Here is a 20,358-nt window from a genome sequence, read left to right on the forward strand (position 1 = left end):
CAGGGGATTCTCACTATGAAAACCAGCAGTCCTTTAATCACAATTACAAGAGCATTTGTGATGCTTTGCAGGCAGCCTTCCTCCAAGACTTTCCTGCTGTGTTCTTCCCTGAGCACAATAGGTTCAAGATGGCTAATGCTGTTTCCTAGTTATGCCAAGACCCTCCTGAATGCCACTGGGCTTTCATCACAGAGATGGATGGCAAAACATCAAACGTGGAATATCTCATTCTAAATGGGGACTCCCACGATCATGTTATTTTTGGGAGAGCAGCTCTCTGGCTCCATGGATATCACTTGAATGGAGTAGCCACGTTCTTCTGCAGCTCTTGCTCGATCCAGATCCACCAGGAACATGCACTGTTTTCCTGAAATACAGTAAAATGGTAACATGAGACACCCTTCAGCTAACAGTGCAGCTTCACTTTGTTTAAGGGACTCTATACAATGACAAAATCTACGAGTACTATGCAGAATGATGTTTGCCCCCAAGTCCTGTTCGGTCTCTTTCAATTTAATTCTTGATCAGTATGGCAGAAGACAATTACAAATATATGACATTTCACAGGTTTGTTTCTGCCAGTAATTTAAAGAATATTAACCTTTTAAAATGTATTTATAAATAAATCTCAAATAAAAACTACAGATTCCATATCCCACTTTGGTTAAAAATCCATTTTAACACCTTTCCTCTTCATGCCCTATGAAAATACATTATCTGCAATATTGTAAAAAAAAATTTAAAAATCTGTCTTTAAGAATGTCTAAAATAACATCCAGACAAAGGGATACCTGAAAGACATATTACATTTTGCACATGGAGTTTTTAGGACAATGAAGAAATAACAGAAAAATATTTGGGAAAATTCTCAATTGTGTGCTGATTATTTCAGGTGGATGTGTAATATTGAGTGTAATATAATCTTAATTTAATAGAGCTCCTGTACCCTTATGAAGTAGCGGTAATTCAATTTTCTTTCTAATCTTGGAAAACAAAAGAGGAAACTTGACTGGCAAGCAAAGCAGTTATTTTGTGTCCTTTGGCAAATGCAAACTTCTAATTCAAAGTAGCTAAGGAAAAAAACTGATTTGGGGTTGAATATATTCAAAGCTAAGGTTTACTTTTACACTTTCAATTTCTTTAAATTCAATACATAAACTTTTTCATTTTCTTGGAAAAAGGTTACTGACTATGCAGAACTTCATTCGTTCCATTTTTCCTCAATAATTATAATAATTCCTATACATTATTTTAAAATGATTTACTTGAATGACAACAGAAATTGCTAAGCTAAAACAGCTTTAAAAGTAAAGACGTAACTGAAATAGAAAAGTTCTTCTGTGGAAGACAGATGAATCCTCCCAGAAAAACAGTGGAAGGTGAAATCAGTAGGTAAGAAATTGACAACGAAAGATTCAGATTTAAAATATGTTGTACATTTCCCCTAAAAGGCCTCATGCCAAAAAGGATGAACTGCGATAGAAACGATATAAAAAGAGATGTCTAGGATTCTATTTAGGCTAAATGGCCCCCTCTTCATCAACAGCTGCATGGCTGACATTCTTTTTTTCCTTAAAATATCGTTCCTCCTTTAAGACATCTGTAAATGCTCCCCCCTCCACCCCACCTACCTTTCAATTTAAAATGAAACATTCTCTGTCAGAATGGGATGCTCTACATTCCTTCAGTACCCACTCTGGGTTTACACTGCAGCTCATTTACCCTTGGCTTTGACCCCAGTCAATTTTTCCTTTTGCATTACGTAGAAGAGTCTCATGTTTTTACATGTTGAAGAAGTGTCTTCACAACTGAAAAATCAGTTGTTGGTAGTCTACCTTTCGGGGTCTGGGAAGCTTCCTAAAATGTTCACAGAACAAAAGTATGGTTCAAAGAATAGATGCAGACACTTCATGGGGTCTGTGACTTTGAACCTGACTTTCCCTCCCTTCATGCCAGCGATCTTGCCAAATGGTCCTCCTCCTCCACTCTAGCAATTTCCCTCCCAGCCACTCCCTTCTGGTTTGATGCCTAAAACATCAACACATACACCCCCATCCATCACACCAAGTATGCCTTCATTGACTCTAGTGGAGCTGTAGCAAATGTAACTTGATACACACACACACACACACACACACACACACACACACACATATGTAGATTATACCTCTCTCTATATATAGATTGAACTGTGCATTCAACTACTCAAAATGTTGGGAATGGGAAAAAGAGGAGGAAGAGGGAAAGAGAATGAAAGAGGTTGCATGCAGGAAAGAGCAAGCTTCTTCCATATGTTTATGCTCCAGGGTGTAGAAAAAGAAGGAAATCACTTGTTCCTTCAGACTCAGGTCTCAAATGTCTCTCCAACTGTGACTATCTTGCTATGCTGACCTTGAGTTTACAGTTTAAAGATAACTGTCTCTCATATAACATGGTCCCTGAATGCAAGCTAATTACTACACCTGGTGCTGAGCCAAAGAAACAGCGATCTGTTTTCCGCTATATCATGATGGTCTCCAATGCGGGGCTTTTCTGAATAATTTTTAAGATTAGTTTTGACTTTTTCCGATTATGTTAAGCCCTAATTTTGGAACCTAACCTTCCAGTGATGTGACTCTATCCCTGGGGGTCATTGCAAAAATGGAGCTTTATGTCTGGAATCAAATAATTAGGGTTTACAGTGTGGCTTCACCATCCACCAGCTGAAGGATCCTGGGCAAGCTCTCCCATCCGTAAAATGTAAACAACAGCACATACTCCATAATTATTTTTGTAAGAATTTATTGAGATCATGGGTGGAGGACATTTAGCTCAGAGCTTAAACGTGCAATAGCTGTTAGCTGCTATTATCCTTCCAAATGTGATTACTTTTTCTAAAGCAAAGTCTTGGATAAATTCATTACTTAAACTTGAAATGCTATTTTTCTTCCAAGTTAGGTAATGTTTAATATTACAAATGTCAAATAAATTGGTCTATGATTAATAATATACGAGTATACTTTTTTTCTGAAAAGAAAACATTATCATCCTTGTTTATACATTTTGTAATATATCAGTTTTGGCACGCATAGCTGATTTTTCCATCTTTAGAATTTTCTTCTATGGCTTTTGATAGATTCTTCAGTTTGTTTGTAACAATAAGAGATTTAACATAATAATTCTACTCAATGTACAAACACTGAAAATACATTGGAAAGTATTAATGTTGATAAAAATGGGACAAAATATTGTTATACTTAGAGCCCTTTTCAAGACAGATTTTTTTTTTTCTGGGAAAAACAAACTTTAGTGCCTTGTTGATAAATGGACAAAATAGAGGTTCCCAATTTTCCCGTATAGAGTTGGTCCATTGATTCCTAGGCATCTTGTACGTAATCTACTCAACAGCTGCTCTGTGAAAACACATACCTATGAGCCTTCGTTGGGGTGGAAGCTGGACAGCTGTCTGATCTGCAAATCTGCATAGAATCATGTGTTCCTAAAAGAAAAAGCAATAGACTGTAGCTTTATTTTAATCTGCTTCAAAATTAAAAAACAAAAAACGAACTCCTTTTTCTGGAACTCTACATTGTTTAAGTGCATAAAGTGCTGCACAAATAGTATTTTTGAAAGAAGCACATTTTCAGAAAGTGGTACTCAATAACTTTTTCTCCCTTCAAGTAGACTGTTCTTCAGATATAGTTCTTAAGAACAGATGCATGGAAGGTCCTCAGGGCTCTTTAACCAGCTGCTTTTAGCCAAAATATGCTTACAATTTTGTGGTTATAATGTGTTAAACTAAAAGACCTAAAAGTCACTTATATTTTCCTCTGAATAAAATTTGAGTCTCAGGAACATGGCTCCAAGAAGACATTTTAAGTGGCTTTGCCTCCACTACAAGAAGGAAAGGAAGTACTATAGAAGATCACTACTGTGGCCTCTGCAGTTCTCCCACATCCCCAGCAGGGGGATGGCTCCTTTTCTGCTTGGCTGGACCCTTCCATTCACTCTGTCCCTTCAGAGAAGAGGAGGCTGGCCCACTCCCTCCTCCCACTCCAGAAGGCTGCAGGAGGTGCATTATTTGTGCTTTAAGACAGACTGTAGAGGGGACTGGAGAGAATGGGTGGGAGATTATTGCTTCTGCTTAACAATTTTAGGAAAGATTAGTTTAATGAAAAGAACAAGCCTTTAAAGGGACAGAGAGGTGATGAGTCTGCACTGCACTCATATCTGCAAGTAGCCCAAGGTGAGTGATTACTCAGAGTTGAGATGACTGCAGTGCTCCCGTGACAACTGTTCATTCAGAACAGCTGCAGTTTCCAAGTGTGTAAAGGATCTCACCCGTCAGCTTAGCAAAGTGTTTAACTCAGATCAATCATTTGTCTCCTTGGTCTTTTTTTTTTCTGTGGTACACGGGCCTCTCACTGTTGTGGCCTCTCCCATTGCGGAGCACAGGCTCCGGACGCGCAGGCTCAGTGCCAATGGCTCACGGGCCCAGCCACTCCGCGGCATGCGGGATCTTCCTGGACTGGGGCACGAACCCGTGTCCCCTGCATCGGCAGGCGGACTCTCAACCACTGTGCCACCAGGGAAGCCCCTCCTTGGTCTTTTGTACACTCAATTTGAGGCCTACATTTTTTTATAAGGTTATCATGATTACCTTATTAAATAAGTGATTTGCAGTGTTGGTTCTTTTTGAAGGGTTATTTTTGTCTCAACTTTTAAATAAGGTTATTCTGATTACCTTATTAAATAAGTGATTGTGTGATGTTGGGTCTTTTAGAAGGGTTACTTTTGTCTCAACTCTAAAAAAAACCCTTCTTTAATGGTCATTATAAAATTTAGTGGCAATGGGTAGGATACTAATAAAATGATTCAAATGAATAACATTTATTAAGCTCCCATGAACTGGCATAAAGAGACTGAAGAATTTAGAATTATATAATTTGGAGAAAAGCATGCTCTTTGTCCTCATGTTTGTAAATTAAGGTTCACTTTAAGTAAAGGTAATGTCAAGGCAATCACAACCTCAGATGAGGTTTGTTTCCCTTGTCCTGATAAGTCTCATCATATTTTATTGGAATTATTTGTGTATGTGTTCTCCCCAGTAGAAGTTAAATTCTGAAAGGGGAAGGCACATAGTAGGTACTCAGTAAAGGCTTGCTGCCTAAATTGAACTATGGAGAAAAATACTTCCAAAGTGACTCTCAAGATATCTGGGCACTAGGTCCATTTAGTTCTGCCTGCCAGTCCACCCACCATGGTTAAGAAATACTGAGATACCATCTTGCAATAGCATCTGAGAGGTTAAGACTTCTCTGTAGAGCATTTACACCTAAGACACTCAAAGGGCGGTAGCCAAGCAGCTCTGGGGGTGTGGGAGAAAGAGGAGATAAAGATGAACTGAGGTACCAAGGGAGTTTTATGCTCTCTGAAAGAGCCTGGGTGTCCCATCTCTCCCAACTCTAGAAAGTTTACATTTTTTCCCCAGCCAGTGAGGCTGTGGCAGGCTACCTCCTCACTGCCCTAGGTTTTTCCCATATACCCTCTTAGAGTTTGCTTTACCTAGCATCACTCAAGGAGGGATTAAAAACAAAGGTCTAGTTTTTGGTTTTTGTTTATTTATTTTTTGCTCAGACTGGTGACTCAAAACTATGTAATGTTCTGACTACCGCTGGAAGACAATTCTCTGTGGGTCTCTTGGGTTTCTTCACATCTTATGAGCAGAGGCACTGTCTTTGTTCCAGACCAGGGGCTGGCAAACTATATATGGTCCATTGTCCAAATCTAGCCTATGAACTGTTTTTGTATGGCTTGAAAAGTTAAGAATGGCTTTTACATTTTTAAAGGGTTGTAAACCAATAAAAACAATGACAAGGACAATGTAGAGTATATGGGAGATTTGCAAGTGGCTAGCAAAGCCTAAAATATTTACTATCTTACCTTTTACAAAAAAATTCACCTCTGTTCCAGATTATCTTTTCAAAGACATTTGTATAGTGAATGGCCTTGGAAACTATACAGTGTCTCCCTCTAGAGAAAAGGGGAGGCATACTTACTTAAAGACTACATCTTAAAACATCTGAGTTTCCTAAACTCAGGTTTCCTCCCCTATAATGCAACTCACTGTATATATGTAGGTGTCAGCTGGCCCTGTTTGTGCTGCCCTGTGGGAACTGGGCCTCAGAGAGTCAGTGTAAAAATGATGATAGTCTGGTTACTCCTACTGCTGTGAGCAATTCTATCCTTTGTCTCTGACTCAGGAGTTTCCTATCTTCTGCCAGCATCCATGAAACTGTGGCAGGCTAACTTGTTAGGTTGTGAGTCGGGTAAACTCTCGGACCTTTCGCAAATCTTGTCAGCTACTTGAAGATTAATCTTGATTTGCCAACAAGAAAAAAAATCCGTATTAGATGTTCATGAGTAATTCAAGTATAACTATAGATTATATACTCCATTACAAATTTGAGAGGGAAAATAAAGAAGCAATAAAAAGTATATGAGGAAAACATCTAGATCTTTTAAAAGTTACCTTGTATGATAAAGTTTTCTTGAACTGTTCACTGAAATAGAAAAGAGAAAAGAATTACTCATTTTAAATACCAAAGATTAAGAGTAGAAATAGTCTTGAAGAAATTAAATTATAAACAAAAATATGTATTTTATCTGAAGAGTATATAATACTGTCCTGAACTAAAAACGATGCCAGTTTGAAATATCTTTATAAAAAGACAAAAGTATACCATCGGTATGTAATTAATTTGAAAGAATTTCTTTCAAAGATTGTTTACACTATTAGAGAAGTGTAACTTTTTTCTCTTCCCCACATGGGTGCACACAGATTCAGGTCCTTTAAAAATGTAGGTTTTATTGTTATGCAGGTGTGGTGAGGCCAACAAATCAGGAGAGGACTGCCACTGAAAAGAAGGTTTGTTATTCAGAGTTCCCAAGAAGAGGGGGCAAGCCATGTCATACAGGGTCACATGGGGAAGTACCAGGTTGATCAGGAGGCAGAGACAATGGGGTAAAACATGGTCAATAGCCTTTATTACGTATTCCATGGGAAGGAATGGCAGGGCAGAGTGATCAGCTTAGGACTGGCCGGTTTGAACAATGTCAGTAGGTTCTGAAGCATAGGGGCTATCCTTAGTTGTTTGGCACCTGGCCCTAGGGTGATGAGGGCAAAGGGCTAGTGACCTGGGAGTTGTCCTCTAATGACAAAGGGGGCAAATGTCAGTAAATCTACAGATGTGAAAAAGTTGACAGTCCCTAAATTGAGACTTTAAAATCAGTTAAGTGAGACTGCAGGCTGAACAACTCAAATTACCATTCTTAAGAATCTTTATAGTGCTAGACTTACAAATTTTTGATGGGTTTAAACTCTACATTTTATCTGTATAGATTTAGAGTAAAATAAAGTTTCAAGTATTGAATAACCCTCAAATTATATTTTATTTTTTCCTTTTCCATAGATCCTTTGTTCTTTTCTCAACAGTTGCAAATTATAGGAAACAACAAAATAATGAAATAAAGAAAAAGAAGGCTATTATTTTTACTTTATTTTAAATTACTTAGAAGCTCTTAAGTACAAATTCAAATGGAAATTTCGAAGGTTTCTAAAAAGCAATGATGAAAATGATCAAGAAGTCTTTTTTGACACGATAGGATAGACTTCCCCAAACTAGCATATTTAATCTCTCTTATAATTAAAATGATCAGCTGGATTCTCTGTAACTATAAGTCAGAGTGAAATGTCATAAACACCAAGAATGGCCCTCCACTAGGTTGAGTTAAAGTGGTGAGAATTAAAATGTCTCCCTTTTCTATGTGGGATAAGGAGGACTGTAAAAATGGCCATTGAGCTTGCAGGTTAACCACCACCACTCACGGGTAGAATTTAAAAATGTTACTACTGTAGTTAGCAACAGCTCACATTTATGGAGTGCTTGCTCTGTGCCACTTCTAATTGATTAACATATATATCATTCAATTCTCATAAAAACCTTAAGGTAGTTACTATTATAATCCCCCTTTTGTAGATGAGAAAATGTAGGCAAAAAGAGTTTGAGTAGATCGCCTGAGGTGAAATAATTTACAAAAGCATGAGGAGTTGGGATTCCCTGGTGGTGCAGTGGTTGAGAGTCCGCCTGCCGATGCAGGGGACACGGGTTCGTGCCCCTGTCCGGGAAGATCCCACATGCCGCGGAGCGGCTGCGCCCGTGAGCCATGGCCGCTGAGCTGCGCTCCGCAACGGGAGAGGCCATAGCAGTAAGAGGCCCGCGTACCGCAAAAAAAAAAAAAGCATGAGGAGTCAATACTTGCATCCAGGTGGAATACTTCCAAATCCTAAGCACTTAACCACTACACTCTACTGCCTCTCACAGGTGATAATTTCCATTTAGAAGTACACAGAGAAGTGCTGAAGCTGGCAGACTTCCAGTCAGCTGACTCCTGGATACACTCGCTTCTAAATTTCAGCAAGAGCTGGATTTAGGAGAAAAAAATCAAGGGCAGACATGGAGGAGGATCCTCTCTTCCTTATACAGCTTATAAACAATACTTGCCATTGTGGAAAAAGGAAATGAGCTCAAAACTGAAACCTCCTTGCAACTTTATACCAAATAAGTTTTGTGTACCGATTTAATACCCATATTGGTGCCTTTGGCAGAATACAAGATTTCACCTTTTTGGAAAATTAAACTTTGAGGTGTTCTGAATGAAACCATAACAGCAAGGACACGTGACAAAGGAAGCCCGTGTTTTGATGCAGTGCTCAATCACCATGTCTGTTGCCACTCCACAAGCATGCAGCGCCACCTGGAAAACAAAACCAGACCTCAGCACTAAGTTCTTTTTTAACTAAGAGTGCTACTTTGTGCCATTAAAAAAAAAAAAAAAAAAAAAAAAAACCTTTTGTGAGGACTGTTCCTTAAGAGGTTTCAAGTTACCAGAATATTATTTCCTAGTAGTTTAAATAGTTCTCATTTGGACATACCAAAGGAGTAATTAGCTATTCATATTAATTAAGAAAATTAAGCAAGAGGTTGAAAGATTACAAATGGAACATTTGTAATGAAGCACAGGATTCATTCAATGGAAAATCTGATGTCATGTTAAATAAGGAGAATTCAATATGTATGCATGTCTAAACTAATGCTCTTGCTGATTGAAAATTTAGTTCAGCTGTAGCACTGTGGAAAGAACTCTACATTGGAATCAGAATTTCTAGTCCAGAACTGCAATTGGCTGTGTGATCCTGGGCTGCTTAAAATTGAACTTCTTTGGGCCTCAGTCTCCTCAACCATAAACTATGGTTAATAATACTGACAATGCTGTTGCAAAGATTTAATAGAAGTGTATTTGAAAACAGTATTTCAAATGCTGTCTGAATAGACTCTAATCAGTGTTGTCTAAAACTGATCAAATCATATTTATGTAGCACCTGTTCATATTCATATAATTACAATTCTTAACACTGAATGATGAACTGTATGAAATATTTTTAATGGGTTTATTTAAAAAGGAAAAACATTATGGATTGAAGTCATGATTAGCACATCAATAATTCATGAAAGGAAAAATAACTTTAAAATGATTTTAAAACATGTTTTTGGAACAAATGCCTTAAATATATCTATACTGTTTTACAATCTAAAGTAGACAATTGTGAAAATTATTAGACTAAATAAGGAAAACTAGAACCCTGAAAGAAAATCAGATGTAGGGATCTTGAAAGATGAAGCATTTTCTCAGAAAAATGCTCAGATCTCCATTTCATTTTGAACAGAGGCAAATTGTATTGGATAATAATTGTTCTTTCTAGACACAAATCTCTCAACTTCAGGGTAAGGAGGCACTTTTAGGGTAAAGACAAAGAGATTTTCTGGAACTTTCTGCATGTTAAGTATAAGTCAGGTTCCCCTTTTGAACTCCAAAACCAAAAACAAAGTTGTACTGAGAAGAGGAAAGCAAGCTCTCTGCTCACAACCCTGTTCCTGAATTCTCCCCTCCTACCAGGCTTCCATCACCTGCATAGAAGTCAACAGTCCCTATGGTTGCTGTCAACCTCCCTTCCTGCCTCACCGTGAAAAAACAGCCTAGGCAGGCTGCCGTCCAGTGAAGGCAGCACCAACTACTGGAGAATTAAAGAATCTTGATTTCTCATCTGCCCCTTTATTTAACCAGCTTTGCAGGGTAAAAATCGGGCTAGTTCTTATTTTCAGGAGTAGCTGGAGAAAACCTCATAGTAAAAATTATAGATGCATTTTTCCCTGGAGGGAGAGAGAAGAGAACCAACACTCACCTAGTGCCCTTTATGTGTTGGCAGCTATGCTGGGTGACGGTGTGCAGATCCTTCTGTGCTCACAACAGCCCTGAAAGATTTTATTATCTCCATCTGAGAAGTGAGGAAACTAAAGCTCGGGGAAATGAAGAATATGCTCACAACATAGCAGCTCCTGAAGGGTGGGATCCTGACCCAGAGCCTGACCTCAAGTGTTAATCACATCAGGCTGCTTTCCCATGAAACCCTCTTAAAGAAAAGTTTCGACAATTTATTTTTATAAATCTCCCTTTACTTAGGTTCACATTCCTTTTGCTACATGCTAAAGAGTGAGTTTATTTCCCTCATTTAAACAAAACAACTAATTCTAAGAACTATTTACATGATGGATCTTATTAGGTCTAAAAGGTTTTATTGCATCACATGCTCCTAATTTCCATGCCATCAAACGCAGGTCAGAAAAAAAACAGGCAAATAATGATGAGAGATATAGATCAATGGAACCATATGAATACAAAAATTTAACATGCAACAAAGGTGGTACTTCAAACCACTGGGGACAAGATGGACTTTTTAATAAGTGACGTTGGGTTAACCTGATAGCTCTATAAAAAATAAAATTAGATCCTTTCCTCTCACCACACATAAATTTCAAATGGGTTAGAGATTTAACATGCAAAAACAAATAAAAAGACATAAGTAAATTTCTCCATAACCTAGGGGAGTGGGAAATAATTTCCTAACTATGTCTGAAAGTCCACATATAATAAGGGGTAAGGTTAATAAGTACATCAAAGTAAAAATAAAAAAAAAACCCTTTCAAGTGACAAAACCCAAAAATTATATGTAAAAAGACAAATGATAAAGAGAGAAAAAGATTTGCAATTTATAGCACAAAAGGTTAATATCCCTAATATATAACAAGCTTTTAAATATAAAGAAAAAGCCTAATAATCTCATAGTAAAATGGGCAAAAGATTTGGACAGTTCATGAAAAACAGTATGCAAATAGGCCATAAACCAAAGTTGTTCAATATTGTTCAAAATAAGAGAAATAATTATTGAAATTATACTAATATATTATCTAATGATCACTTATTATTGTGGCAAAAATCCTAAAATTTGATAACAGTCTATCAGCCAGACTGTGAGGAAAGAGACACCATCATATATTGCTGGTGGGAATACAAAAATGTCACAACCCTTTGGAGGAAGAACTTAGCAATATTCAGCAAAATTACGTGTAATTTGTGCTTTCACTTGTAATAAAATCTATCCAGTGGACACACTGACAAACATATAAAAAGATTTATTCACTGAGGCAATATTTGAAATAACAACAAAATGGAAACAAGCCAATTTCCCACTGACAGAGCGCTGGTAGAACACATGTAATGGAGTACTCTGCAGCTATAAAAAGGAATGAAGAATATACATGGCTATGGAAGATGCTATTGCATAAAAAATAACGTTTAAAAATTCTCAAAACTATTTTCAGTAATCATTGTTACTGTTTGTTGTTTTAGAACTCTCCTCGGCATCCTCGGACTTTGGTATATGAGGGGGTCCTGAAACCAATCCCCCATGGATACCAAGGGACAACTGTATATATATGTACCACATTTTGTTTACCTATTCATCCATCCACGGACATTTGGGTTGCTTCCACCTCAGCTATTGTGAACACTGTTGCTATGAACATGGGTGTACAAATATCTTAAAGTAGGTACTGTTTTAAGATGAGGAAACTGAAGCCCAGAGAAGTCAAGTAACTTGTTCCAGGTGACACAACAAATTAAGGACCCCAACTCAGACAGTTTGGAGTCTTCCAGCCTAGATAACTACTCTATACAAATACAGTAGTCCCCCCTTAGCCACAGGGGATATGTTCTAAGACCCCCAGTGGATGCCTGAAACCAGGGATAGTACCGACCTCTATAAATACTGTTGACCCTTAACCAATGCGGAGTTTAGGGGCTTTGACTTCTCCCACAAATCCCCCACCCCACGCAGCCAAAAATCTGAGTAAAACTTTAGAGTTGGCCCTCCTTATCCATGGTTCTGCACCTGTGGATTCAACCAAACACAGCTCATGTAGTACAGTAGTATATATTTACTGAAAAAAATAAGTGGACCCATGCAGTTCAAACCCATGTAGTTCAAGGGTCAATCAACTGTACTATGCTTGTTCCTATGCTGGGGGTGTGGGTGGTGGCTGGCAGGGGGAGAGTGTATACAGCATGGAAACCCTGGACAAAGAGATGATTCATGTCCTGGGCTGGTTGGAGGAGAGTGTATAATTTCAAACTTATGAATTGTTTCTTTTTGGAATTTTCCATTTAATATTTTCGGACCATGACAGACCACAGGTAACTGAAACAGAGGAAAGCAAAAGCACAGATATGGGCGGACTATTGTATACTTCCTCTCATTTTATTCATCTCATTGGTCCTACTATCTTCTGGAATTATAACACCATAGGGGACTAGCATGTATGCAGTGTCTGCTAGATGTCAAAATCTTTACATAGATTTTTTCTTGATTTAATCATTTAATTCTTTTAAAAAAATTTTAATACTTTAAATAGCTCTTATTATCTCTTGCAATAACATGACAAGATCACCTAGCCAGCAAACATTCCAGATGAATTCTGAATCCAGGTCTGACTCCAAAGCTCACAGGTTTTCCATTACATCATGCTATGCCTTCTCTGACCAACATACTTGGAGCTGGAAGGAACCTTAGAGACCATCTTTTTTAATGAAGAATTTCTGGGTATCACTCTTAGGTTCACCACTGATTCAAGAGAAGAAGGAATGGGATATGTGCTGGTTACACATAAAGGAAGTGACAAAGAAAGGAAAGGATGAAGAGAAATACATCTAAATTTTTTTCTTAAACCATTCCTATCTACAGAAACTGGTATGAAATCTAATTTCTAATTACATTTAAAGCATCTGACCCAGAGAGTTTGTAATATAATATACAATGGATAGATAGATTTATTAATACACACACTGATAGATCTGACAACTGTAGAAAGAGTATCAAAACATAAACTATGAGTATCTAATAAAGGTTAATGTGCTGGGGGAAAAACACTCATATTTAATCAATGGTTCGCTGACAACATAGCAAACAAGTGTTTCACTGACTGACCCTCAAAATTTGGTATTGTGGTTCTCTGTACATACACTGAATTCTAATAAAGGATAAAAATTGAATTGTAAACTTATCTATTGGCCAAGGTAATGCATATTCCAAAGTAAATGTAAATATTTTTGATCCAAATAAATGCTGCAGAATTCATGGACTATAAACTAAGGACCTTTCCTTCACATTTCTACTTCAATTAATCTATATGTCATAAAGGTTTTAACTATAACACATCCTATGATGTAAGCCAATGAAACATAACCGAACAGCCAGGAAACCTCAATCCACGTATCTTTGCTATATGTGGTGGTAAATAAACAAAATTAATCATCACTCACTCTCAGACTGTCTTTCAACTGGCAGCTTCCAGAAAACAAGGCAAGATTCTAGACAAACTGATTGATTCTTCTCTAAGAAAATATATGTTGAAAAAGATACCCATATAGTCTAAGAACAGATATGTTGGTAAAGATACACATATAGTCTAAGAACATATATGTTGGTGAAGAGTATGTATTGATTTTTAATGTAAGACATATTTTGAAAGATATTAAGACTATGCCTTATTCACACTCCCAGAACTAAGCTTGTGCTAGATGTATTTATGACTGTACTAGGCATCCTGTCCTTGGGGGGTTTTTGTTTGTTTACTTTTTAAAGATTCATTTAACATTTATTAGCCTTTTCCTAGTCTAAACCATGCATATAGGTGTTGTTATTCCCCATTTTACAAAAAGGCCAAGCGGCTGGTCCAAGGTCACAAATGATGAAGACAAGATTTAAATTCAATCTCTCTGACACCAAAAGTTATTCTAATTCTCTATGTTCCCATTTACTCCTTTCTTTAGATGTGGGGAGTGAACAGGAAGTCAATGACTGGATTCTAGTCCCAGCTCTCACATTAACTTGCTATGTTCCTCTTCCCCAGGTGGAGCTTCAACTTTTATATTTACAAAATGAGAAGGCTGAACTGAATGATCTCTAAATTTGCCCCAACCCAATCATGCTCTGAGCCTTTGCTTCTCAAGGAAGGATTCTTAACCAGATATCTTAGAAGCAAGCTTGGTACCAGTTGTGTGCCCCCGTTCCTCCTCTTTAAAAACTTTCATGCAATTATGTTACAGGTAATTGGCTTTAAAATTCAAGTAATGCTAAAAGGCATGTAATGACAAAAAAAGTTCCTTGTTCCGTACACACTTCTCTACCCCGAAAGAAAATCTGGTGACCAAAGCTAATGCTTTTCAACTCATTGGTTTTCTTTCCTGAAATCCATCTCTGTTTTTCTATATAATCAATGTATGTTGCTCTTTCAAATCAAAACTAACTGTGCTGTACGATTTTTTTTTTTTTTAACATCCAAGACTTTTCTTGCACAGAAGTTCTGTAAAATGCTCTATGGTAAAATTTTCCACTGTGTGAAAACTGTCAAATAATTGGCCAGCTCCATTTTTTTTTCCTGAAGACATCTTTCCTGGGCCTCCTGACCTTTTATTAAAACATGGACTCACTGCTTTCTGTGCCTGCTACCTAGCTCTGCCTGGTCCTGTGACTTCCCTTTGCCATCATACCAAGAACTCTCTTCACCCACTCTTGATTAGATACCACTTATTCCTTTTTATTATCTACTATCTTATTTTTATTTTAAATTTATTTATTTATTTAGTTATTTTTGGCTGCGTTGGGTCTTTGTTGCTGCACGCGGGCTTTCTCTAGTTGCAGCGAGCGGGGGCTACTCTTCCTTGCAGTGTGCAGGCCTCTCATTGTGGTGGCTTCTCTTGTTGTGGAGCACCAGCTCTAGGCACACAGGCTTCAGTAGTTGTGGCGTGTGGGCTCAGTAGTTGTGGCTCACGGACGCTAGAGCACAGGCTCAGTAGTTGTGGTGCATGGGCTTAGTTGCTCCACAGCATGTGGGATCTTCCCGGACAAGGGCTCGAACCCGTGTCCCATGCATTGGCAGGCGGATTCTTAACCACTGCGCCACCAGGGAAGCCCTACTCTATTATTTTAGTGAAGCACCTTTTTTTTTCTTTTTTTCTTTTTTTTTCGGTGTATGCGGACCTCTCACTGTTGTGGCCTCTCCCGTTGCGGAGCACAGGCTCCGGACGTGCAGGCTCAGCGGCCATGGCTCACGGGTCTAGCTGCTCCGCAGCATGTGGGATCTTCCCGGACCGAGGCACGAACCTGCGTCCCCTGCATCGGCAGGCGGACTCTCAACCACTGAGCCACTAGGGAAGCCCTGAAGCACATCTTTTACATAGTTTCCTGATGCACATTTTCTTGAGACCTTGACATTTTCTTTATTACTTTCATACATGATTGGTCAGGCATAAAATTTAAGGTTGGAAACTTTCCTTTAGAATTTTGAAGGCATCGCTTCACCGTCTTCTAGCTTTCCATGTTGCTATTGAGAAGTGTGACAGCATTTTGATTCCAGATTTTCTCTATGTGACCTCTTTTCTTTTTCCTCTTTGGAAGCTGTTAGGAACTTCTCTTTTTATCACAACACTTCTCCATTTAAAAACATTTTTTTATGCTTTTCCCCCACAACAATGTGCATTGCTTTAGGTCTTTTTTTTTTTGCTTTGGTACGCAGGCCTCTCACTGTTGTGGCCTCTCCTGTTGCGGAGCACAGGCTCTGGACGCGCAGGCTCAGCGGCCATGGCTCACAGGCCTAGCAGCTCCACGGCATGTGGGATCTTCCCGGACCAGGGCACGAACCTGCGTCCCCTGCATCGGCACATGGACTCTCAACCACTGCGCCACCAGGGAAGCCCCTAGGTCATTTTTTATTAATATTATTATTATTATTATTATTATTTTGCTTTATAACAAATTTAATCAGTTATACATATACATATGTTCCCATATCCCCTCCCTTTTGCGTCTCCCTCCCACCCTCCCTATCCCACCCCTCCAGGCTGTCACAAAGCACCGAGCTGATCTCCCTGTGCTATGTGGCTGCTTCCCACTAGCTATCTACCTTACGTTTGGTAGTGTATATATGTGCATGCCGCTCTTTCACTTTGCCACAGCTTACCCTTCCCCCTCCCCATATCCTCAAGTCCATTCTCTAGTAGGTCTGTGTCTTTATTCCTGTCTTACCTCTATGTTCTTCATGACATTTTTTTTTCTTAAATTCCATATATATGTGTCAGCATACAGTATTTGTCTTTCTCTTTCTGACTTACTTCACTCTGTATGACAGACTCTAGGTCCATCCACCTCATTACAAATAGCTCAATTTCATTTCTTTTTATGGCTCACTAATATTCCATTGTATATATGTGCCACATCTTCTTTACCCATTCATCCGATGATGGACACTTAGGTTGTTTCCATCTCCGGGCTATTGTAAATAGGGCTGCTATGAACATTTTGGTACATGTCTCTTTTTGAATTAAGGTTTTCTCAGGGTATATGCCCAGTAGTGGGATTTCTGGGTCATATGGTAGTTCTATTTGTAGTTTTTTAAGGAACCTCCATACCGTTCTCCATAGTGGCTGTACCAATTCACATTCCCACCAGCAGTGCAAGAGTGTTCCCTTTTTTCCACACCCTCTCCAGCATTTATTGTTTCTAGATTTTTTGATGATGGCCATTCTGACTGGTGTGAGATGATATCTCATTGTAGTTTTGATTTGCATTTCTCTAATGAGTAAAGATGTTGAGCATCCTTTCATGTGTTTGTTGGCAGCCTGTATATCTTCTGTGGAGAAATGTCTATTTAGGTCTTCTGCCCATTTTTGGATTGGGTTGTTTGTTTTTTTGTTATTGAGCTGCATGAGCTGCTTATAAATTTTGGAGATTAATCCTTTGTCAGTTGCTTCATTTGCAAATATTTTCTCCCATTCTGAGGGTTGTCTTTTGGTCTTGTTTATGGTTTCCTTTGCTGTGCAAAAGCTTTTAAGTTTCATTAGGTCCCATGTGTTTATTTTTGTCTTTATTTCCATTTCTCTAGGAGGTGGGTCAAAAAGGATCTTGCTGTGATTTATGTCATAGAGTGTTCTGCCTATGTTTTCCTCTAAGAGTTTGATAGTGTCTGGCCTTACATTTAGGTCTTTAATCCATTTTGAGCTTATTTTTGTGTATGGTGTTATGGAGTGATCTAATCTCATACTTTTACATGTCCCTATCCAGTTTTCCCAGCACCACATATTGAAGAGACTGTCCTTTCTCCACTGTACATTCCTGCCTCCTTTATCAAAGATAAGGTGACCATATGTGCGTGGGTTTATCTCTGGGCTTTCTATCCTGTTCCATTGATCTATCTTTCTGTTTTTGTGCCAGTACCATACTGTCTTGATTACTGTAGCTTTGTAGTATAGTCTGAAGTCAGGAAGCCTGATTCCTCCAGCTCCATTTTTCGTTCTCAAGATTGCTTTGGCTATTCGGGGTCTTCTGTGTTTCCATACAAATTGTGAAATTTTTTGCTCCAGTTCTGTGAAAAATGCCAGTGGTAGTTTGATAGGGATTGTATTGAATCTGTAGATTGCTTTGGGTAGTAGAGTCATTTTCACAATGTTGATTCTTCCAATCCAAGAACATGGTACATCTCTCCATCTATTTGTATCATCTTTAATTTCTATCATCAGTGTCTTATAATTTTCTGCATACAGGTATTTTGTCTCCTTAGGTAGGTTTATTTCTAGATATTTTATTCTTTTTGTTGCAATGGTAAATGGGAGTGTTTCCTTGATTTCACTTTCAGATTTTTCATCATTAGTATATAGGAATGCCAGAGATTTCTGTGCATTAATTTTGTATCCTGCTACTTTACCAAATGCATTGATTAGCTCTAGTAGTTTTCTTGTAGCATCTTTAGGATTCTCTATGTATAGTATCATGTCATCTGCAAACAGTGACAGCTTTACTTCTTCTTTTCCGATTTGGATTCCTTTTATTTCCTTTTCTTCTCTGATTGCTGTGGCTAAAACTTCCAAAAGTATGTTGAATAAGAGTGGTGAGAGTGGGCAACCTTGTCTTGTTCCTGATCTTAGTGGAAATGCTTTCAGTTTTTCACCATTGAGGACGATGCTGGCTGTGGGTTTGTCGTATATGGCCTTTATTATGTTGAGGAAAGTTCCCTCTATGCCTACTTTCTGCAGGGTTTTTATCATAAATGGGTGTTGAATTTTGTCGAAAGCTTTCTCTGCATCTATTGAGATGATCATATGGTTTTTCTCCTTCAATTTGTTAATATGGTGTATCACGTTGATTGATTTGCATACATTGAAGAATCCTTGCATTCCTGGAATAAACCCCACTTGATCATGGTGTATGATCCTTTTAATGTGCTGTTGGATTCTGTTTGCTAGTATTTTGTTGAGGATTTTTGCATCTATGTTCATCAGTGATATTGTCCTGTAGTTTTCTTTCTTTGTGACATCCTTGTCTGGTTTTGGTATCAAGGTGATGGTGGCCTCGTAGAATGAGTTTGGGAGTGTTCCTCCCTCAGCTATATTTTGGAAGAGTTTGAGAAGGATAGGTGTTAGCTCTTCTCTAAATGCTTGATAGAATTCGCCTGTGAAGCCACCTGGACCTGGGCTTTTGTTTGTTGGAAGATTTTTTATCACAGTTTCAATTTCAGTGCTTGTGATTGGTCTGTTCATATGTTCTATTTCTTCCTGATTCAGTCTTGGCAGGTTGTGCATTTCTAAGAATTTGTCCATTTCTTCCAGGTTGTCCATTTTATTGGCATAGAGTTGCTTATAGTAATCTCTCATGATCTTTTGTATTTCTGCAGTGTCAGTTGTTACTTCTCCTTTTTCATTTCTAATTCTATTGATTTGAGTCTTCTCCCCTTTTTTCTTGATGAGTCTGGCTAATGGTTTATCAATTTTGTTTATCTTCTCAAAGAACCAGCTTTTAGTTTTATTGATCTTTGCTATCGTTTCCTTCATTTCTTTTTCATTTATTTCCGATCAGATTTTTATGATTTCTTTCCTTCTGCTAACTTTGGGATGTTTTTGTTCTTCTTTCTCTAATTGCTTTAGGTGCAAGGTTAGGTTGTTTATTCGAGATGTTTCCTGTTTCTTAAGGTGGGATTGTATTGCTATAAACTTCCCCCTTAGAACTGCTTTTGCTGCATCCCATAGGTTTTGGGTCGTCGTGTCTCCATTGTCATTTGTTTCTAGGTATTTTTTAATTTCCTCTTTGATTTCTTCAGTGATCACTTCGTTATTAAGTAGTGTAATGTTTAGCCTCCATGTGTTTGTATTTTTTACAGGTCTTTTCCTGTAATTGATATCTAGTCTCATAGCATTGTGGTCAGAAAAGATACTTGATACAATTTCAATTTTCTTAAATTTACCAAGGCTTGATTTGTGACCCAAGATATGATCTATCCTGGAGAATGTTCCATGAGCACTTGAGAAAAATGTGTATTCTGTTGTTTTTGGATGGAATGTCCTATAAATATCAATTAAGTCCATCTTGTTTAATGTATCATTTAAAGCTTGTGTTTCCTTATTTATTTTCATTTTGGATGATCTGTCCATTGGTGAAAGTGGGGTGTTAAAGTCCCCTACTATGATTGTGTTACTGTCGATTTCTCCTTTTATGGCTGTTAGTATTTGCCTTATGTATTGAGGTGCTCCTATGTTTGGTGCATAAATATTTACAATTGTTATATCTTCTTCTTGGATCGATCCCTTGATCATTATGTAGTGTCCTTCTTTGTCTCTTCTAGTAGTCTTTATTTTAAAGTCTATTTTGTCTGATATGAGAATTGCTACTCCAGCTTTCTTTAGGTTTCCATTTGCATGGACTATCTTTTTCCATCCCCTTACTTTCAGTCTGTATGTGTCTCTAGGTCTGAAGTGGGTCTCTTGTAGACAGCATATATATGGGTCTTGTTTTTGTATCCATTCAGCCAATCTGTGTCTTTTGGTGGGAGCATTTAGTCCATTTACATTTAAGGTAATTATCGATATGTATGTTTC

General features: G+C 38.0%; 1 protein-coding gene across 2 annotated transcripts in view; it reads right to left on the bottom strand.

Annotated features, from left to right (window-relative positions):
• Window positions 1-230: 230 nt before the first annotated feature.
• GSTCD (glutathione S-transferase C-terminal domain containing) overlaps window positions 231-20,358 on the bottom strand; it is a gene marked incomplete at both ends in the record, with an annotated part of 121,731 nt that continues 101,603 nt past the window's right edge. For both annotated transcript variants that reach the window (XM_079707942.1, XM_079707941.1), the window contains 4 exons: window positions 231-367; window positions 3,409-3,478; window positions 6,512-6,542; window positions 8,663-8,796. In XM_079707942.1, the coding sequence (XP_079564068.1) occupies window positions 231-367; window positions 3,409-3,478; window positions 6,512-6,542; window positions 8,663-8,796 (372 nt within the window). The remainder of the gene's footprint in view (window positions 368-3,408; window positions 3,479-6,511; window positions 6,543-8,662; window positions 8,797-20,358) is intronic.

Source organism: Hyperoodon ampullatus (genome assembly GCF_949752795.1).
Source record: "Hyperoodon ampullatus genome assembly, chromosome: 1".
In the NCBI taxonomy this organism is placed as follows: domain Eukaryota; kingdom Metazoa; phylum Chordata; class Mammalia; order Artiodactyla; family Ziphiidae; genus Hyperoodon; species Hyperoodon ampullatus.